General features: G+C 42.9%; 1 protein-coding gene across 3 annotated transcripts in view; it reads left to right on the forward strand.

The window, feature by feature from the left end:
• Nucleotides 1–21,917, forward strand: part of FNDC3B (fibronectin type III domain containing 3B) — a 384,210-nt gene that overhangs the window by 351,474 nt on the left and 10,819 nt on the right. For all 3 annotated transcript variants that reach the window (XM_068281036.1, XM_068281037.1, XM_068281038.1), the window contains 2 exons: nucleotides 18,202–18,368; nucleotides 20,455–20,582. In XM_068281036.1, the coding sequence (XP_068137137.1) occupies nucleotides 18,202–18,368; nucleotides 20,455–20,582 (295 nt within the window). The remainder of the gene's footprint in view (nucleotides 1–18,201; nucleotides 18,369–20,454; nucleotides 20,583–21,917) is intronic.

Genomic DNA, 21,917 nt, shown 5'->3' on the forward strand with positions numbered 1-21,917 from the left:
AGTTGATGTAGGCCTCCTTGAAGAAGTGAGTTTTGAGTGCTTTTTTGAAGGTGTTGAAGGTGGGAGCGAGCCTGATGGGCAGTGGGAGTTCCACAGGATGGGGGCAGCTCTAGTGAAGTCCTGCAGTCGTGCATGGGAGTGCGAGATGCGTGGGATGGTTAAGAGGAGGTTGTTGGAGGAGTGAAGTGGGCGGCCAGGTGTATATCTGCTGACCAGGTCAGAGATGTAGGTTGGGCAGGACTTGTGTATGGATTTGTAGGCCAAACATAGGATCTTGAAGCTAATTCTGAAGTTAAAACTATAGTGCCAGACTTTTCTTGTTTCCTCCCATTGTTTTGCATAGACTTTGTTCCTCAGTCTTGAGCACATAGTTTACCTGGATGTCTCTTAAGCTTGTCTGCTAAACACAGCATTACCCGAGTGCCTGCCAGCTCTCCTATATACCTATAATCATAAGAGCAATTGAAGTGTAGGTATTTTACAATATCTCAAGTTGCGTCACCTAAGAAAGCTTGCTCTCCTTACTGTATTTCTTGCCTTTATTATAAGCATATGGTAATGTAATTTACATTTAGCATTGCCATAATTGCTGCTGTTTTTCTTAGCTAATTGATATAATTAAGAACCAGGCTCTGCTTTCAGCCCATAATTAAATGACAATTCATTTATGATAGCTTGTGTTGAATTGTGTTATCGGCCTGAATGTAGGACGACACATGGTGCTCAGTGTTTAGCAGGGTAGCACAATAATAATTATACATGATGCTGCTCATTCAGAATAATAATAATCTGCTTTTACCTGACTGCTGCGAACATTAAAGGTGGCCCCAATGATGTTCTCTGTTGAGCTGAGTTTTGAAGTCTCCTGATCTACTTACTAAAGCAGAACACATGATAAATGTATTGGCACTTCATGCTGATGTCTCCTGTGACAAGTGGACAGGATACTCTTATCTGACCTCTCTCGGGTGCTTCTAATGTTAGATGTCAATAACATTATTCATCACACTCTACATTCACAGCACCCATTTTTATTATACAGGACTTACAGCAATTTAATCCAGTACGAGTGATTAGTAAAAGCACCACTCTGATTCACATGTACAGTGCTTCACTCCATGAAAATGCCACCGCTTTCCTCTCAGCAGGAAATCTTCAACAGGTGCAATTGTTTTTTATATTTTTTAAAATAAAACAGTGTTATGCCACGAAAGTTTTTTTTTTTTTTAATTTGAGGTCTTATGAAGTATTATCTGGTATATCGGTGATGTGGAACGCTTCTTTATGGCCGATCTAAGGTGAAGGCACAGAGTCGGTCTTACATTGGTTGTATTGGATTGGCCTGATTTGAAGGTGTATATCACCAATGTGGGATTAGACCTCGGTGGTCTACCATAGCAGTGAGTGTCATGTGATTGAGTGTGGTGGAGGCTTTCACCTATGAAATATTTCCCGCTAAGTGGATAGCTGCGACATTTCCATGAAGTGAAGGACTGTTTATGTAAATAAAGTGGGGCCATTAGTGATCAGTCATACAGGACTCCCACATAGTACAAAGTTGTGGGAGAGCTAGCGGCACTCGGGCAAAACTGCTGTTGGCTGGCACTTTCAGGACAAAGACACCCGATAAACCATGTGCTCAAGACCCAAGCAGTAAAACAGTCCTTGAAAGCACAAAAAAGATGGAGAATGGTCTGGCACTATGGTTTAATGATTAGCAACAAATACAAAAAGTGCAAATGGTTGAGTGCATGACAGGATATGACAGTCACTGCAAACATCAAAAAGATGTGTCATACCATAATAACTTGATTGATGCTCGGGTGTGGAGGGGAGGCAGCAGATGTGGGTGCCAAGAAGTGCACGGCCTGACGACCGTTTCGTGTGGCAAACGCCAAACTTCTTCTGAGGCTGAAGGTGCAACAAGTGTGGGAGACACAGCGCGGTGTAAATGGATGCGCGTGATGACACGCCTCCGTTCCGCCGCTGAAGACCCGCCCCTTCCGGAAGTCCGTAACCACTCAGCTCCACCCTGGAGAAGGCTAATGGCACGCACGGCCATATTGGCGTAGACGCGTATATGCGTCATAAATGACGCCACTGATACTAGGCCAATGGGAGCATGCGGAATTCCTGCCGTGCACGGAGCCACTCCAAAAAAGCGCTCGCTGCACACCAATACGGCTGCCAAGGCAACCCCAGCCAACCCATGTCCGACAGGACGGGCCAGGGAGGGCAGAGGAAAGCAGCCAGGCAGAACCGTAAGGAAGAACACACGAATATGTAGTGTGTCTACAACAGGATATATGTATGGAAACATTTTCACATACAATAAAGCTATATTAGCTATAATATCAGCCTACTCACAGGGATAAATGGAGAACAGGAGGGGGGAAAGGGAAGACCAGGATGGGGTAGGATGGGAGGAGAACAAACGTGTACCCAAAGAGGTGAAGGAGTGGAATGGTGAAGTGGGAAGAACAGGGGAGAAGGAAAGTAGGAAAAGACCAAGAAAGTATGGTACACATCTAGTGAGAGCATTACTCGTGGGGGCTAAAGGACGGCCCCAAGAAAATGAATGAAGAGGCCCAGACCAACGCCCAACATGGCAAATCTCCTAGAAACTGAAATATTTCCCGCTGAGTTCCATGAAGTGAAGGACTGTTTATGTAAATTAAAGTGGGGCCATTAGTGATCAGTCATACAGGACTCCCACATAGTACAACAGGAGGCACACCTGTTTGCATTGTTTAGGAGTTGTATTGCTAGGAGTGAAATAGAGAGCGAGTGCGTGCTACATTTGATAAAAGGAACTTATTATGTTTTGCAACAAATATTGCTTAGTATTGAGTTTAGAGTATTGAACAGAATTAGTAATGTGCTTGGTCGTTTTATTCCTGAAGGACTTCTCTCCTTGAGCTTCCTGCTGCACAGCACTGGCAATAAACTTACATGATTTCAGATTCTAGACCAGTATGAAGCTCAGGAATGCACCACAATTTTAAATTAGATGTTTATGGTGCAGAGATTTGAGCAGAGATTTAACAGCTAAATCTCTCTGCTTCACTTGACTGATTTTCCTGCTGGCTTGTTCAGTTGAGGGTCTAATCCAGTGCCCCTGCTTTTCTGAAGGCTTGTTCAAATGCTTTTCTGCAAGCATTCAGAAAAGCAGGGGCACTGCCCATTGTTAGTTCCATACATCGCGTTTACTACCCCCGAAAAAGCACACAGAAGCACATTATACCTATCCTGGATGCACATTATACCTATCCTGGATGCACATTATACCTATCCTGGATGCGCATTATACCTATCCTGGATGCGCATTATACCTATCCTGGATGCGCATTATACCTATCCTGGATGCGCATTATACCTATCCTGGATGCGCATTATACCTATCCTGGATGCGCATTATACCTATCCTGGATGCGCATTACCCCTCTCCTGGATGCACATTACCCCTCTCCTGGATGCGCATTACCCCTATCCTGGATGCGCATTATACCTATCCTGGATGCGCATTATATCTATCCTGGATGCGCATTATACCTATCCTGGATGCGCATTATACCTATCCTGGATGCGCATTATACCTATCCTGGATGCGCATTATACCTATCCTGGATGCGCATTACCCCTATCCTGGATGCGCATTATACCTATCCTGGATGCGCATTACCCCTATCCTGGATGCGCATTATACCTATCCTGGATGCGCATTACACCTATCCTGGATGCGCATTACCCCTATCCTGGATGCACATTATACCTATCCTGGATGCGCATTATACCTATCCTGGATGCGCATTATCCCTATCCTGGATGCGCATTATACCTATCCTGGATGCGCATTACCCCTATCCTGGATGCGCATTATACCTATCCTGGATGCGCATTATACCTATCCTGGATGCGCATTATACCTATCCTGGATGCGCATTATACCTATCCTGAATGCGCATTATACCTATCCTGGATGCGCATTATACCTATCCTGGATGCGCATTACCCCTATCCTGGATGCGCATTATACCTATCCTGGATGCGCATTATACCTATCCTGGATGCGCATTATACCTATCCTGGATGCGCATTATACCTATCCTGGATGCGCATTATACCTATCCTGGATGCGCATTACCCCTATCCTGGATGCGCATTATACCTATCCTGGATGCGCATTATACCTATCCTGGATGCGCATTACCCCTATCCTGGATGCGCATTATACCTATCCTGGATGCGCATTATACCTATCCCGGATGCGCATTATACCTATCCCGGATGCGCATTATACCTATCCCGGATGTGCATTATACCTATCCTGGATGCGCATTATACCTATCCTGGATGCGCATTATACCTATCCTGGATGCACATTATACCTATCCTGGATGCGCATTATACCTATCCTGGATGCGCATTATACCTATCCTGCATGCGCATTATACCTATCCTGCATGCGCATTATACCTATCCTGCATGCGCATTATACCTATCCTGCATGCGCATTACCCCTATCCTGGATGCGCATTACCCCTATCCTGGATGCGCATTATACCTATCCTGGATGCTGCAGGTTGCCTCCAGGAAAATCAGGATTGAGTGTCATGAATGACCCGTACCAAGCAATGTCCTTTCATTTGAATAGGCAGCGCTTAAACGACGATCGCCACACCTGTCATTTACCACTGGCCAGAAGTCTGTGTGAGCCGGCCCTTCATTTCATTAAGAAGACTTAAAGGACCCCTGAAGTGAGAGGAATATGGAGGCTGACCTATTTATTTTCCTTTAAAGAATGCAAATTGCCTGTCTTTCCTGCTGATCATCTATCTCTAATCATTTTAGCCATAAACCCTGAACGAGCATGCAGATCACATATTCTGACTGTAGTGTGACTGGATTAGCCCCATGCTTGTTTCAGGTGTGGGAGTCAGACAGTACTGCAGGCAAAGAGATCAGCAGGATAGCCAGGCAACTGGTGCTGTTTACAGAGAAATATGTCAGCCTCCCTATCCCTCTCACTTTAGGATATCTTTAAGTGTGAGCTCTTCAGCCAGGCATATACTACGTGATGATGTTCAGTGTTTGGTACAATCAATATTTCTTTTTGAGAAAATCAATCTAGAATTCCTGATCATTTTGCCCCGTTGAAACACTTGATATTGGTAGTATTCCGTAATTTGGCAATGACCGTTTTAGCCTCGTTCAAAAGAAGGTGTTTCACATGGACACAGAGTTATGCAATGATGCATCATTTCAGGTCAGTAGGTGAATGACTAAATCATTCCTTTATGTCCCTGTCAGGCCACTGATACAGGTCATTACCCACCAAAACCACTAGACACAGAAACTCCTTTTTCCCTCAAGCTTTTCAAATCCTGAATTTATGCCCCCCCCCCCCCCCCCTGAACTAGTGTCACCACCTGCAATGTTGCCCCATTCACCACATGGACTGTATATTTTGTTTTGTTTCCTTGTTCTATGACTGCCTCCCTCGTAATACAAAGTATGTCTTTATCTTGTACTGTACTGTAGAGCCTTGCTGTGCCAAAATAATTCCATGTACTCTCTGTACTTGGTGAAATATAAACTTGATTTTGATGTTGAAAACGCTAGCATACATCCAGAGCTGCTGGTTCAAAGCATGCCATGCTATGCAGCTTACACACTACTGTTTCAGGCTATGTTGACCTTCATCAGTGCAAGCTATGTAATGCTATGACTCTGTGGGAAGGAGTTGCAAAATAGTACAGGCTAGTTAAAGTTATGGCTACTCAGAGCCTTTATGTATCTTTGCCATCCTATGTAAGCACCTCTAAACCGAGTATAGCTTGAAAACATCAAACATCAAACAAAACCAAATTTCAAATGTAAGTATTTGTTCTGCATATAACTATGATTAAAAATATGGCATGAAGTTTAGAGTTATTGGCCAGTTCCTCCTCCCCAGCGGCCCCAGGGTTTTATTTAAATAACTTTATACTTTTTTATAACATATGAATTGGTAAGGAGGGAAGTCTTCCCTGCGCTACATGTAAATATTTGGTAGAATTTCAGGATAGGCCCAGTAGGGTTATTGTCTTCCTCCTTGTGGTCCTATATATTTTTTTTCCCAACCAGTCAGATTCCAGCTTTTATTTTTCAAGCACACATGGTGCAGACTGCCTTTTCCTCTGTGGTGAACATGTTATTTGGAGATATGAGTCCCACTGGAGAGTAGAAGGACACGATGACACAGACTGTACTTTCTGAACCATGTCACAGAATGTTTTTGTTCACAAATCAATGTTTTGGAATCGGTCACATTCTGTATTACTATACTGTTTTTGCATACACACTATGGGAATTGTGTGAGTTATTTTATGCTGAACTCTCGGCAGAAAGCTGAATACACAACTGGAATACAGTATATGTGAAATATTTTATATGCTAATGTAGTGCATCCGATTCTGTGATTCAGATAGTCCAGAGCAGTCAGCACTGCGTTCTCTCCTTTCTGTCCTCTGCAGCTGAGAAACACACCAAGGTGAATTCCTTCCTACCAATGATACAGTGTAGGCTAGCAGTTTACTTATGTGTTCATATTTCTTCTCCTTCCTCCTCTAATCAGGCTTCCACTGATAGTCTGACAACAATGTACAGCCCCTTTTTCCAGTGCGAGGACAGAGTATGAAGAGGATTGTATAAAGCATATTTAGAGATGGTCTGTTAGGGTTAGGCATAGGCTAGGGGGATTGGTTAGGGTTAGGTATACTGTAGGCTAGGGGGGGTCAGTTAGGGTTAAGCATAGGTTGGGGGGTCATTTATGGTTAAACATAGGTTGGGAGAGTCTGTTAAGGCTAGGCATCGGTTGGTGGAGGGGTGGGGGGGGTTAGTTAGCGTTAGCCATCAGTTGGGTAGGTGGTAAGGGTTAGGTATTGATTTGTAGGGTTGGTTAGGGTTAGGCATTGATAGAGGGGAGGGTTCAAGTGAGAATGAAGTCAAGTAAGGAGATAGTAAAATAAAGATATTTTACTATTGTAATTACATCCAGCCTATTAGTAGAATATGTTTCTGGCACCCAAATGAATGCAGGACGCTTTTTACATGTACAAAATTTAAGTTAGTGTAAATACAATTCCTGAATACAGGTAAATGCTGATAATCAGAGACACAAGTCAATGAAGACTCTCCACATCTATATTCTGCTGAACAAACTCTCTTAACTCCTCCTGTACTGGAAACAATATGAAAAACATCTGTGCTACTAATGTTCTATTTCTTAGCTGTACTACACATACAATTCATTATATCATAAGTTTATTTTCACTTCAGATTCTCTTTAAGGCTGCTTGTCTGTTTGATTAGTGCTGGAGTTGGAGGTAGAATTAACATAAACGGAACGCATCTAGCTCATGCGTAATATCCTCGTATAATACAGCATCAGGCACTGTTTCAATTCAATTTTAAGCTTCAAATGAATAAATAGTAGCTGAAATAAAATAAATAAAATGCTTTCTCAAATTTGAAGTGGACAGAAAAAGAAGAGCATACAAGTAATTTAGAGAAAAATATGCAGAAGCAGTAATAGAGTGGGGTTGTCACAGAACTGGCATCTGGTCAAAGTGACCCTATTCATGGCTTGAGTTCTAGGTTATCTCACACAGCATGAGAAAGTTATAGCTGTAAACAATGAATACAGATTGTGCCATGAAGGAAAGCTAGGGCTTAAGTACATCTCTCTCTTTAAATAGCACAACTTGGCATTTCACAGCACAGATTGCATTATTGATTCATCTGCATAACGTATGAAGGCAATTTTGGACTGATTTTTGGGGGCCTTAAAGCTTAAGTTATAAACAATAGAGAAAGATTGATGTTGTTGTTGAACAAGATGACACTGTAATCTCTGTGGATCGAGGCAGGAATTTTTTCTTTCTTTTCTATTTCTTTTTGTAAAGAGTTTTACTTTGGAAAAATGGTGCTAATTACAATAAAATAGCACAATACAAAAGGTAATCAGAAAAAAGTCTGGGTAAAATGTCAGATGAACCGAAGTATAAGAAATATTTAATCCTTTCAGTTGCAAATAATTCAATAACATTGTGTCCTCAAAAGTAAAATAATGCAAAAATGTTGTCCTGAAAAATGTCTGAATTCAACAAATTGAAATTTATGAATGGAGTGAAAGAAATGACCTGGGCTAACCAATGAGGTCAGAATACTCTCTCAATCTCTAGGTTAAGTAGATTATATAGTGATTGATAAACCATATGTACCAAATATAACAAATCAGAGCCAGCAGGTGCTCAAGTGATTTGCGGTGCATGATTGGGATGTACAGCAGTAAAGCAGTTCTTGTCCAGAGGAAGAAGGTGGTTTGTTGCAATGGAAGATATTTCCAGTATACCACATAGCCAATTTAAAATGTGCAAATGGCGTGAGTGAGGCTGAAAGCTCACTTGCGTCTGGGATTTTGTGTGCGGTTTGCGGCCCTCTTCATTCTGTGTTTGCAATCTCGTTTTCCTACATATAATTCTCTGCGATCATTTGCCGTTTTTTTTTATTTTGCGGCACAATGTATTAGGAAATGCACATAAAACTGTGGCAGAAACACAAGTGAAAGATGAAAGCAAACGACATGCAATTCCTGTTGACTACAATGGCCATTGTGGATGGTAAAATGCACAAAATTCTATGTGTGATCTCTTCCATCATAGAGAGAAGTGCTTGATAGGACTTCATTGACATAAAGCTATACTGCTTTGGTAACAAGCTGCAAACTAACTTTAGTAATATTACTATGGTATCTTTGAAGGATACTGTACAGGTCAGGTCACATTATACATTTTTGAATGTTTTAATAAATCGCAGCTTTAGCCAAGAAGTTAAAGTGTAACTTTAATAATAAAAAAAATCATTGTAAAAAATCCCACTTTTAATAATCTAATCATAAATGGTATGATATTTCTTCTTTAATTACATCAGGCACTTCAGTACTTTCCACTTTCTGCCATGCAAATACCCATTTCTGTAACCCAGCTATTTGTATGGTCTGGTACTATCATCCTCTCCACTACACACATCAGAAACCAATTTTAAATATTTAGATTACTTTTGGCTTTATTCATGATTAGTAACACGCTGACGCTGAGTAAACCTCTCTGACGCGTGCTAATAAATTAGCGCGACTTAATGACACCCCCATGCATGCTACATTCACTAGTGGAAGTGTAGGGTGCATTCCTTCTCGACGGCTGACTCTTCAATTGTCGCGTGGTAGTGACGTATCACTACCATGATACTTCACTATCGTGGTCGCTACTACGGTAGCCATACCTCACTATCGCTTGGCAATTGAAATGAGCACACTCTACACTGTCACTAGCGTGCATTGCGTGCCGGGGGGGAGGGGTGTCAATAAGTTGTGCTAATTTTTTAGCATGCATAAGAGGAGCTTACTTGGGCCATTAAAGCACGTTACTAATCATGAATCAAGCCCTTTCTGAGCAGCCAACTGTTCCATCTATTTGGTCATTTCTCGGCTTAGTCTACTGTTCCATCTGCATACACATTTCCCAGCCAGGAGTGTAATTAAGACTACAACAGAGGCTGTGGGAGGCACATACTGGTGAAACTTGAAAAATCAGAATATCATGCTAAAGTCCATTTATTTCAGTAATTCAACTTAAAAGGTGAAACTAATATATGAAATAGACTCATTACATGCAAAACAAGATAGGTCAAGCCTTTATTTGTTATCATTTAAGATTTTGAGGTTATCATAATCTGTAAGCCATAATCGTCAAGAGATTAGAATACTGTCAAAATGTTCAATATTTTAGGCTCAAAGTGTCAGACTCTCATCACCTAATTAATCCAAAATACCTGCAAAGGGTTCACATTTCATAGTCTGACCTTTCGTAAGGCAAGATCCCTACGGGATGCATTGGTAGCCTCTTTGCATGAGTGACTACCAAGAAACATTGTTTAACAGGGACCTTCACTTGTGGAGGTTGTGATTTTTGTTGATCTATACAAATGGGAAGGGTCACCAATTTACCAGGCGGGAGGAGACTGGACTTATCAAATTTCGTTAAATACAAAACAAAATCTGTTGTATATCTATTGACATGCTAGTGTGACACTTTTTACATCGGAAAAACGAAATGTCTATTGTGCGAACGAATGTCTGAACATATAGCTAATATTGAAAATCGTGTTGTGCAATCTCCTGTCGCCAGACACTTCTCACTCTATCATGGGGGTGATGCTAGGGGAGTCAAATTTATTGGCCTTGATCGCATCCATCCCACGATCAGAGGAGGCAATTTTGATTGGCTGGCTTGGCTGTTTTAGTTGTGTGCGTGCTGAGTGAGCCCCCTGAAGAAGCCATAAGCCAGCAAAACTCTCGGGAGCTACTCTCACCCGCATGGGACGCCACGCCGCCCCGACTCCAGCCTCCCACGCAGTCACTGACCTGTAAAAGTGCATTTCTATCCAGACGTCTATGCCTCCGGGTCTTTGTGATCGGGCCGCCACTGCTTGGATCCGTATCTGCCGTCTACTGCCACTTTTGCATTGCCTGGGACTTTGAGGCTGTTTGGATTACTGTGACAACGCAGCTGGAACTCTGCATCATGCTGTCTTCTGTCCATATGGATTACTTGTGACGTCCTGATTCGGATCAGGCGAGACTATGCAGTTCTCAAGTTGAGCTTTGATGTACTTTGTTGCTATAATGGCTATGGGCCCTGCTTACTAATGAACATTGTAAATGGCTCTGCGTATCCTTGCATCTGCAAAAGCTTCAAACTAGCACAACTAACTGGCTTTATGTCTAATATCACTGATGGAACGTGCATGTTGCTGAATGCTTTTGATTGACAACACCAAGTTAGCTCCAGGATCTGGAGCCATTTTAGAACTTGAACTATATTCTCAGCTATGAAGTGGATGACAATACTATCTCTCATTCCTCAGTGCAATTAGTATACGGCCGTTGTGTGTATGCTGTGGTGCGCATGTGTTGGTTGCGGGTTGTTGTGACCGGGTGGCCATCCCATGTCATTTTTATGCGCCCTGAATCTTGACTATTTGTATGAATACATTTTTATATTTTTATTATTTTCCCGGGTGAAATTCTTGTTGAGCTATCTTTCGAGATTGACGGTAAATTGGACATGCATGTTCCACTATTTTGTTGCCACTTTCAGACAATTTTGTTTTAAATTTCATATATTCGGTTCACCTTTTCATTTGAATTACTGAAATAAATTGACTTTTGCATGATATTCTACTTTTTTGATTTTCTCCTGTAAAACTAGAATGACAGGCTTTACTATTTGAACACTGAGCAGATGGTTATTTGATTGCTCATTTAGTAACCTAAACATGTTGACTGCACATAATAAATGATCTTAAAGATCTTTCAGAGAACAGTATTTGATTGGTCCTGGAACTGTCCTGCATGTTCTTGCTAGAAAGATCTGGAATCCAGTTATTACAACGTCGAAGTTCCAAATATCTACCACTATGTGCTTATGACCTTGGGACTGTCTTCTACACCTGTTACATTTGGGGTAAGAATGTGTGAAAAGGACCCTTAGCATTTAAAAAGCGAGTATGTTTGTCGCTAATATATGTTTTCTGTAGAGCCATTATTTTACCCTGAGGAAGAAATTGACGCGCATGGTTATATGCATGCTGCAAAGAATATGTTCACACTTACATTTGAAAAGAGTGGCTTTTGTAAGGCACAGAACAAATGATCAGTGTGACATTAATATCAGGATGACCTGTCACCAGAAGTAGCTGCTCTGTAAAGCAATTAGAAGTGTTTTTTGTTTTTTTCATTGTGTTGCTGGTAAAATGATGATTGTCATGTTAATGAATATTGAACAACTCAGAATTGATCTGCTTGCATGAAGGCTTATTCCACCCACAACAATCCTCTGAGGTGACTTTTACCAATTACGTCCTATCTGTTTTCCTTACAACCAACAATTGTGTGCTTAGGTGCAATAAAGCACCGCTTCTGCAGTAGTGAAAAAAATAAATAAATAAAAAAGCAATTTGCATTTGCTGAAAATACATTGTTGTCTATAGGTTGAGCTAAAACTCTTGTCACCGGAAAATATGCAGTGGGAGTAAAGTTACAATGACATTAATGCACACAGCTTTAATGGGCTTTTATGATAAATGTTCTGCAATTTTAGAACAATGCGTGACTTGAAGTAGTTTGTGAGAGGACACCTATCAGTGTCTTATGAGTTCACTGGTTTTGTTTTCTTCCTCTCTACATATGAAAATCTATATCTCGTCAGTTACACAGATTTTTATGCTAATGTTCATTTATATGAGATTTGGATGGAAGAGGCAGAAAAGTGAAGCACGAATTACTGGAAATAGAGCTGCCAAAATAGGGTAAAATGTGCTAAAAACAGATTAAAAATAGTAGGTAGTGGTGGATTTACCTCCTACAACATAGACTCAGAAAGGCGAGATTCAGTATAAATCTGACATTAATCAAAAAAGGCTCCAAATAGGCGACGCGTTTCACAGGCTTTCACAGCTTCATCAGGCAATAAAGGAGCAGCTAGGAGGACACAACAGACTAAGAGTACATATTCACAGGTTCATTTTAGTACATTCAAATGCTTTGATCGCTAAGCCGTAAGTAAAGTTTTACTGTCTTCTCTATTATCAGTTTGATTATGGTCCCTTGGTCCCATATCACCCAGAAAATGGGTGAATAGTGTATCTGTATACTGAACGTTCCTAAGATTGAACCCAAAATAAATGCCAACAGTTGTCGTGGGCATAATTTTTTCAGTATACAGAACTTAAGCATTTGTTTAGATCAAGTGACAACCTTAGAGGAAGATTCATCAAATTTTCTGATGTAAACTGGGAATTATCCCAGGCAAAAATGACAGAGACAGTGTAACGATTTGTGTCAGCAAGGAACAGAATTCTGATTATTAGGTGAACTGCACTATCACCTATAATGCAGATATATACCTGATTATATGGTGATCTGCAAAATCACCTATAATGCAGGTATATCAGAAAGCTGATGTGACAGCAAATAGCAATATAGTGATTGGTGCAACAGTAGTACTGAAAGGTTTAACAATACCTCACCAGAGGAGCTGGTGGGTACTAACAGTACAGCGCCCCTCACCAGAGTCAAGGGCCCTCTGGTGAGAGTAGTGAGCTATACCTCACCAGAGGAGCTGGTGGGTACTAACAGTACAGCGCCCCTCACCAGAGTCAAGGGCCCTCTGGTGAGAGTAGAGTGGTCAGACAGATCGGGTTTGCAACAGACAAACAGATGCAGTACAAAATCGGAAGGCAGAGACAGGAAGGTATAAACAGGCAGAGTCGGCAGCAAGATCAGATGGGCAGAGGTACAGAATCACTGAGCAGAAGAGTAGTCAGAACGAGCCAGAGTCATGCACAGATAATAACACAGTAATGAATAATCTTTAAGGCTATCAAACAATTCCTATCTTGTGTGAAATCCCCGGTTTCCTCCCGGATCAAAGCACACGGAACTATCTAAGGTCTGAGCGCTAACACCAAGTATTCGCAACAGCAGACAAGTTGCGAGTGATTCAGCTAGGCTTATGAAGCAGAGGAGACCCCTCCGGCACGCCCCCTCCTATCAGCCAATGAGGAGCGGCTCCTCTGACGTCAGCCGACCGGCCGGTCAGCTGACGCGCCTCCTCCCCACATAAAGGTCCTGTCTGTGCGCGCACGCACGCGACAATGCAACCCTATGTGCGGCTGACAGACCCGTCCTCGGCGTGCTAGACGCCTGAGGCACGGATAGATTGCTAGGCAGGGAGCTGGAGGCAGCTGCAGTGGTAGTGCTGTTTACCGCAGCTGCCTCTCCAACGTTTGTTACAGACAGGCTCTGTCTCAATAATAATTGATCGCTGGGGCTAAATACTCACCTGATCTGACGTTTTTAGGGTTACAGGCTCCTCCCCCTCTTTGGCAGAATGGTGGTGTACATGTTTCCAAAGACTGCTGAAGCTTTTCAGAAACCTCCGCCTGCATGACTGTGGCCCACCCCCAGTTTAGTATCCGCCAGCCAAGCCACAGCTGCTGATCAGGGGGCAGGCAGCGGCCACGCTGATGGGCATGGCCAGAGCCTCACGGCCAGTCTGAAAAAAAAAATACCTGGGCCTAAATCCAGGAGAGGCAGAGCGATCACCTGCCTGAAGGGAGGACGCCAGGACAGGTAAGTGTTAAACCCCATAAACGCACCCCCAATCCTCCATCCTTTTAACAGAGCCTGTCATGACAGGCTCTGTCAGTTTTACCACAGGTACTCTTTTTGTAGTGAAGAGCAGAGAAACTTGATATTTTTCCTCTCTAGGTACAGGTCAGATCCACTCCTAAAGTCATGCAAATGCAGTGTACAAAGTGCATTTACCTTTGTATTAACCAGTTCAGGACCATAGCCTTATACTAGTGGCCAGGGTATTTGTTTTTTGCTCACTGCAGAGCCATACTCAAGTTATCCCCCCCCCCTTTCTGCCCACCAACAGAGCTTTCTGTTGGTGGGCTCTGATTGTTGCTGGCATGTTTATTTTTTTATTTATTTGTTTGACTTTTTTTTATAATTTCTCTATTTTTTATTCATTTTTGTTATTGCCCTCCCTCACCTTGCCAGCCAATCAGGGCGATCCTATCTCATAGGCATCAGCCTATGAGAGGGGATTGTGATCAGAGCCTCTCTAGGGGACAGCAGAGTGACACGGCTGTCCTCTGTACAGATCTGCGATCTGCTGCAGCGCTGTACTATGTAAATAAACGGCGGTTTACAACAGTCTGCTAGTGGCAATCGCCGCTGGTAGACTGATGACGGAGCGGAGTTCCGTCACTCAAGCGGGGATGTGCACGCATCGGCACACACGATCCCCTATAAAACCCCACCCCAGGCCTTGACACCTTTCAGCGTTAGGCGGTCCTGGGGCTGCCACCTTCCCGATGCCTATCGGTGTTCTACTCCCAGAACCAAAATACTTCCAGAACCAAAATTTCCAACCAAGCATTCCATGTGTGTAAAATATTTTCACTGCACAGAGGAGTACAGGCTTGTTTATCTTTGGCTAATCAGCAAATGTAGTAATTGCATGTAAGAATCCTTTACTGTTGAAGTGACACGGCTGTTTTGTCTATTCAGCAGAGGGAGGGAGAAGGGAGCAGAATAAGTACACAGGCATAGAGTGTCTCCTGGCCGGCAATGATTACATTTGCCGATTATTCAGAGATAAACAAGCCTGTGCTGCTCTCTGCAGTGAAAGTAAATGTTTTACACACGGGGAAAGCAGGGAATGCTTGTAAATGTTCCTTTATGAACCTAAGAGTACTTTCTGAAATTTTAGTTTTGGAAGCATAATCTCACTTTAAAACGAGTCATTAGATGTTCATACAGATAATGTTGTCCATGAATGGTTTTGTGGCCTTTTATTCAGCACCTTTATGACAGTATAAAATATTTTTGTTTTAAGCAACAAACATTTCTCAGTTTATTACTATGACTTTAAGCGAGCTGGAATGTTTTTCTCAGATTCTGAAACGTTTATACAGAAATTCAGGAAATGATTGGGGCTGGGAAACTGGTCAAATGTTTTCAAGAATGCAAAAAGGAAATGTCCAGTGCACACTGCTTTACATTTCTTTGGATATAAATTTACCCCTTTTTCCTCCCAAGTGCTTAAACCTACAACAACCCTTCACCTAACACTAACCTGTCACCTTCTAATTGATGCCTAACTTAAAGAGACACTGAAGCGAAAAAAAAAATATGATATAGTGAATTGGTTGTGTACTATGAATAATTACTAGAAGATTAGCAGCAAAGAAAATATTCTCATACTTTTATTTTCAGGTAGATAGTGTTTTTTTTAACATTGCATTGTTCTATAATATGTGCAGATTACACAACACTCAGCATTCAAAATGAGTCTTTCAGAGCAGTCTGTGAAGTAATGACCTCTCCTCTAGCAGAGGAAAAGTAAATAGTCCAGGAACAGTTGAGATAATAAAAGTCAGATAACAGCCCTCTCCACGACTAACTTAGTCGGAGAGCTTAATGGCTTGTTTGCATAGAGATAACAACTGGAGTTTCTCAACTCTTCCTGTACTGGAAACAATTACACTGATGTATCTGATCTTAATGTTTTATTTCTTAGCTGTGCTACACATACAAATCATAATATCATCAATTTTATTTCGCTTCAGTGTCTCTTTAAACCTGTCGTCTGATCTATTAACATTAACCATACCTGATTCTTTCCCCTAACACTAACCAGCAACAGTGGAACCCTAAAATATCTGCAAAAATGACCTAGAGTCAAACAGTGACCTTTTATTGTTCTTACTTACTGCTTGACAATAAACAGCCCCTCCGTTGAAAGCAAGTTTTCTAAAATGGGGATTAAACTCAGGATTCTAGTGCTGTGATGTAAGGATAGTAACTAATATGCCTCTATGTTGTCTAAGGATGAAGAAAGAGAGCGCGATATGTACAGCATTTTATTAGGGAATATAGTAAGAGTGTGGCAAACTGTATTTGCGTATTTTCTTCAATTCCATATTGCCAATTACTTGCCATTTGCAAGTGATGTTATTAGTGTATGACTGTGATCAAGAATTAAGCAATTGTCTTTCTTAATCTGAATTAATTAAAGATACCCTGTAACAAAAAAAAGTCCCCTGGGGGGTACTCGCCTCAGTAGTGGGAAGCCTCAGGGTCCCAATGAGGCTTCCCCCTCCGCTGTAGCTGCAGGCAGTCCAGCGCTGGCTCCCCCAAAGTGTCCCGGAATCCTCCCTCGACAAGCCTGACATGCGCTGATAAGTGCTGATTTATTTACCTTTCCTGGCTCCAGCGGGAGCGCTGTTGCGGCTCTCCGCACGGAGATAGGTGAAAATAGCCGATCTCTGTCGGGACCGCTCTACTGCGCAGGCGCAGGAGACTTGGCCTGCGCAGTAGAGCGGCCTGACAGCGATCGGCTATTTCCGCCTATCTCCGAGGCAGAGAGCCGATACTGCGCCTGCGCTGGAGCCCGGGAGGTAAATATTTACATCCCCGCAGTTCCGGGAGGATTTTCTCTGCTGCCAAGGGAACCGAGGAGAACGGGGGAAGCCTCAATTTGATCTGGAGACTTCCCCCACCAGAGGTGAGTACCCCCCAGGGGAGGTTTTTCTCGTTACAGGTTTTCTTTAAGATAGTTTTAAGTGCACAGGTCTAAATCAGTGGTTCTTAACATTATTACAGTCTGTACCACTTTGTTTGCAGAGTACTCAATATTTGTGTATACATCCTTGTCAAGCATTCCTTTTTGTTCTTTATTAACTAAAATACTTATCCAGGTGCTTTTAGCATATTTTATAACTGCACACTGTAATAGACTGACTATGACATATTCAAGTACCCATTGACAAGCTAAACACCCTGTGAACCAATAACCTAGGGTCTAAATTATTAGCATTTTTGTTTTTTCTGTGTGCTGAAAAACTGTCATTTGAAATACAGTAGTTGCCTCAATAATATTAATTATTTTCATGTTCCTTTTATAGATGTATGGTAAAGATAAACCTTCATATAAATTGCAATAATTGATAATTGTTAAATGTTACAATAATAGCTCACTGTAATTACTGCTTAAAGGGCACCTTAACTGACCAGGGGGGTAAAGAGTTTCAATTACCTGGGGCTACTACCAGCCCCCTGCAGCAGTCCTGTGCCCTCGGAGCCGCTCTGGAATCCTCCAGTCCCCCGCTGTGACTTAGTTTCGTTTTTGACGACTCACCAGTCTGCCGGCCGCCATGCGTATTATTGGACGCATTCCCTACTGCAATTAGCGCTGTCTACGCGTGCGGAATGCGGCAACGCGTACTTTTGTACATCAGCGCTAATTGCAGTAGGTAATGCGTCCAATAATATGCATGGCGGCCGGCCGACTGGTGAGTCGTCAAAAACGAAACTAAGTGACAGCGGGGGACCAGAGGATTCCAGAGCGGCTCCGAGGGCACTGGACTGCTGCAGGGGGCTGGTAATAGCCCCAGGTAAGTGAAACTCCTTACCCCCCGTTCAGTTAAGGTTCCCTTTAAGGATGGTGGTGCACCATCTGGCTGCTTTCTCCCATGCCTGGCTTATTTTGCATAGCACCAATCATTTTTCTTTTTTATTTGCAGGTTTCTTCCCATCTACAGAGGTCCAAGCCATACATATAAGGTGCAGAGGCTGACGGAGTTCACGTGTTACAACTTTAGAATTCAGGCTGTGAATGATGCTGGAGAAGGGCCATTTTCTGATATCTACACATTCTGCACAACCAAATCTGTTCCACCAACCATCAAAGGTAAGCATGTAGGCAGAGCATTACGTATAGGGCAGGATCATATTGTATATGTTTTTTTCTGTATGCAGCTTTTGAAAGGAATGGCCGAGTTAGAGAAGGGTCTAGGAGTGTTAAAGAGACTATTCAGTCTGAAATACACATTCTGCGGAGCCCTTTCTCAGGTAAAGTTAGAATTATTTGCCAGTTCTTTTTCCTCCAACTCACTCCCCAAGCCCCTTGTCTTCCCGCGGGTACCCCGCCTGCTTGCAGCGAAATGTTGTGGCCCTTCTGTGGCACTTTCGTCATCTTGAATAGAGAGAGTGCCTTGACATTCTTCTGTGAGGGGTTTGGGCTACATGTTGGTAGCTGGTGGCCACGGAACTCAGGAAGTGAGTTGGAGGAAAAAACCTTGCAAGTAATCATAACTTTATATGAGAAGAAGAGGATCTGAAGACCATTTAAATTAGACTGAATCGTCTCTTTAAGGTGTGTTCCCAAGCTCAATGCTTGTTTCCCGAATTGTTCAAGACTCAATCTCTCAGTCCACAATTTGTAAACTGAGCGCTGTACAGATGCCTTGCTCTGCTATATCATAGCGATGTGTCTGTTGCTATGGGAGGGGAGGAGGGATGATGCAGGGTACACACATTGAACACAACAAAGTGTTGTGATGAGCAGTAAGGAGGGGAACAATTGACTCTTCACCAATTTTCTCTCAAAGATCTGGTATACTGGATCAATACTATGACCATGACAGACCAGTGTGGGAATGTTCCTTTCTTTCTCTCTCTCTCTCTCTCTCTCTCTCTCTCTCTCTCTCTCTCTCTCTCTCTCTCACACACAATAAAATACAAACAGAAAGAGTTTATGATAATATGCTGCTGGATTTCAACCTAGCCAGATGGAGAGCATTACTGTTCTGTTTTTGGGACCGGAGGTGCACTTAAACTTTACAGCTTGGATCTAATATACAGAAGGATTCACTGCCAGCTATAACTGTCTGCTTCATCACATGGTTCTGCCACAGTCGTTACAGTATCTGCTCACACTGCATTTAATAGCATGATGATTTCAGTTAGTTTCAGCTCTTGTTATTGCTCATTTGGTTGAGTGCTTCTTAGTAGCAGTTTTTCTTCTTCCTTTGTTATAATGCTGCAGGCTCTGCCACTATTGTATTACAACTGACATTGCCATTCCCAGTGACTGCTTACAAGACATACAAATGTGTTTCAGTAATTGGTCAAATTGATGCCATCAAGTACCTTCTTAAGGTTTCATGATTTCATAAAGCGGAACCTAAGATACTTAGGCATGCAAGTCTTTACTTCTACACAAGGAAATAGAAAGAACTTTTGTTAATGAAGTAAGGAGGACATTTATGCGATTAGAAATCAAACGTAGTCAGATTTCGTTAGTTTAGATATCTATGTGTTCACTAGCACTAAGTAATGCTGCTTAATCTCCAATCACAGTACTCACAATTATGATCTTTAAGCGTGCAGTTTCCGAGTTATAGTAGTATTTATAGGTAGGGTTATTATATGCATATAATTGCATCGATGTTGGTTATCTAAGTCAACCACACTAATAAGTCTAACTATCAACAATGGCTAGATAAGAGTACACTGTAAGGAATATTACCCAGGATCTGTCAAGTATTCTTGGGGTTCATTTAGTTGATTCTGACTCTTCATGACCATATGTACTTTTGCGTGCCAGATGTGTCTGTCATTCGCTTCTTCTTTCAGCTGTTGCATAGGCAGGTTCATAGTTTCCCATTTGCTATATCTTTAGTTCATCTGGTTTTCTTGGTAAACGTTTGCTCTTCTCCAGGGCATCACATTTAGTCTAATCTCTCTGTAAGGACGTCCTGGTTTTGGGTGGCCCTACATAATATAGCTTATCGCTTTGAGTACCTATACAGCTACAACAGCTTGATGGAAAGTATATCTATTTTTTTGATTTTCCCCAATCTGTTTAAATCCAACTAAAAAGACATATCAGAAAAAGGTTGCTTTTAAGTCTTTCCATCAATTTGGGATATTTACTATATTTGAGATGCTTTCTACTGTTCATATGATTATTCTGTGTTTTGATTTTTTTTCAGCTCCCAGGGTAAACCAGTTAGAAGGAAATACATGTGAAATTGCATGGGAGACCGTTTCACCCATGAGAGGGGACCCTATTGCATATATCTTACAAGTGCAGGTTGGTCGGGAATCAGAATACAAACAGGTAATGGGAATCAAGTTGTAAACTAAAGGCCACTAGAAAACCTCTATCCTCACTAACAAAAGTGACTACACTGTCTGTCATAGTTCATTAAATGTTTAACCACTAAGGACCGCCGCCAGCCGATGGGCGGCGGCAAAGACTGGGCCTAAACGACCGCAATATGCCCATCGGCGGGGGCGGCGGCGGGCGTGGTTATGCGCCGATCGCGTCATTCGTGACGCGATCAGCCGCTGGCGACTGGCTCCGGACCCCTCGCGCTGTAACCCGCCGGCCGTTCGGAAGAGTCGGCGGGTTACTAGCACCCGGATCGCCACTGCCCCTATGTATAATAGGCTTTGTAATGTATACAAAGCCTATTATACAGGCTGCCTCCTGCCCTGGTGGTCCCAGTGTCCGAGGGACCACCAGGGCAGGCTGCAGCCACCCTAGTCTGCACCCAAGCACACTGATTTCCCCCCCCTGCCCCCTGATCGCCCACAGCACCCCTCAGACCCCCCCCCCCCCCCCTGCCCACCCCCCAGACCACTGTTTGCACCCAATCACCCCCCTAATCACCCATCAATCACTCCCTGTCACTATCTGTCAACGCTATTTTTTTTAACCCTAAACTGCCCCCTGCTCCCTCCTGATCACCCCCCACCCCTCAGATTCTCCCCAGACCCCCCCCCCCGTGTATTGTATGCCTCTTTCCCCCCTGTAATAACCTACTGATCATCTGTCAATCACCCATCAATCACCCCCTGTCACTGCCACCCATCAATCAGCCCCTAACCTGCCCCTTGCAGGCAATCTGATCACCCCCCCGCACCAATAGATCGCCCGCAGATCCGACATCAGATCACCTTCCAAGTGCAGGGTTTACATCTGTTCTCTACCCTAAACACCCACTAATTACCCATCAATCACCCCCTATCACCACCTGTCACTGTTACCCATCAGATTAGACCCTAATCTGCCCCTTGCGGGCACCCAATCACCCGCCCACACGCTCAGATTGCCCTCAGACCCCCCCCTTATCAATTCGCCAGTGCATTATTTACATCCGTTCTTCCCTGTAATAACCCACTGATCACCCATCAATCACCCCCTGTCACTGCCACCCATCAATCAGCCCCTAACCTGCCCCTTGCGGGCAATCTAATCACCCACCCACACCAATAGATCGCCCGCAGATCTGACGTCAGATCACCTCCCAAGTGCACTGTTTACATCTGTTCTCTACACTAAACACCCACTAATTACCCATCAATCGCCCATCAATCACCCCCTATCACCACCTGTCACTGTTACCCATCAGATTAGACCCTAATCTGCCCCTAGGGCACCCAATCACCC

Source organism: Hyperolius riggenbachi, chromosome 4, assembly GCF_040937935.1.
Source record: "Hyperolius riggenbachi isolate aHypRig1 chromosome 4, aHypRig1.pri, whole genome shotgun sequence".
In the NCBI taxonomy this organism is placed as follows: domain Eukaryota; kingdom Metazoa; phylum Chordata; class Amphibia; order Anura; family Hyperoliidae; genus Hyperolius; species Hyperolius riggenbachi.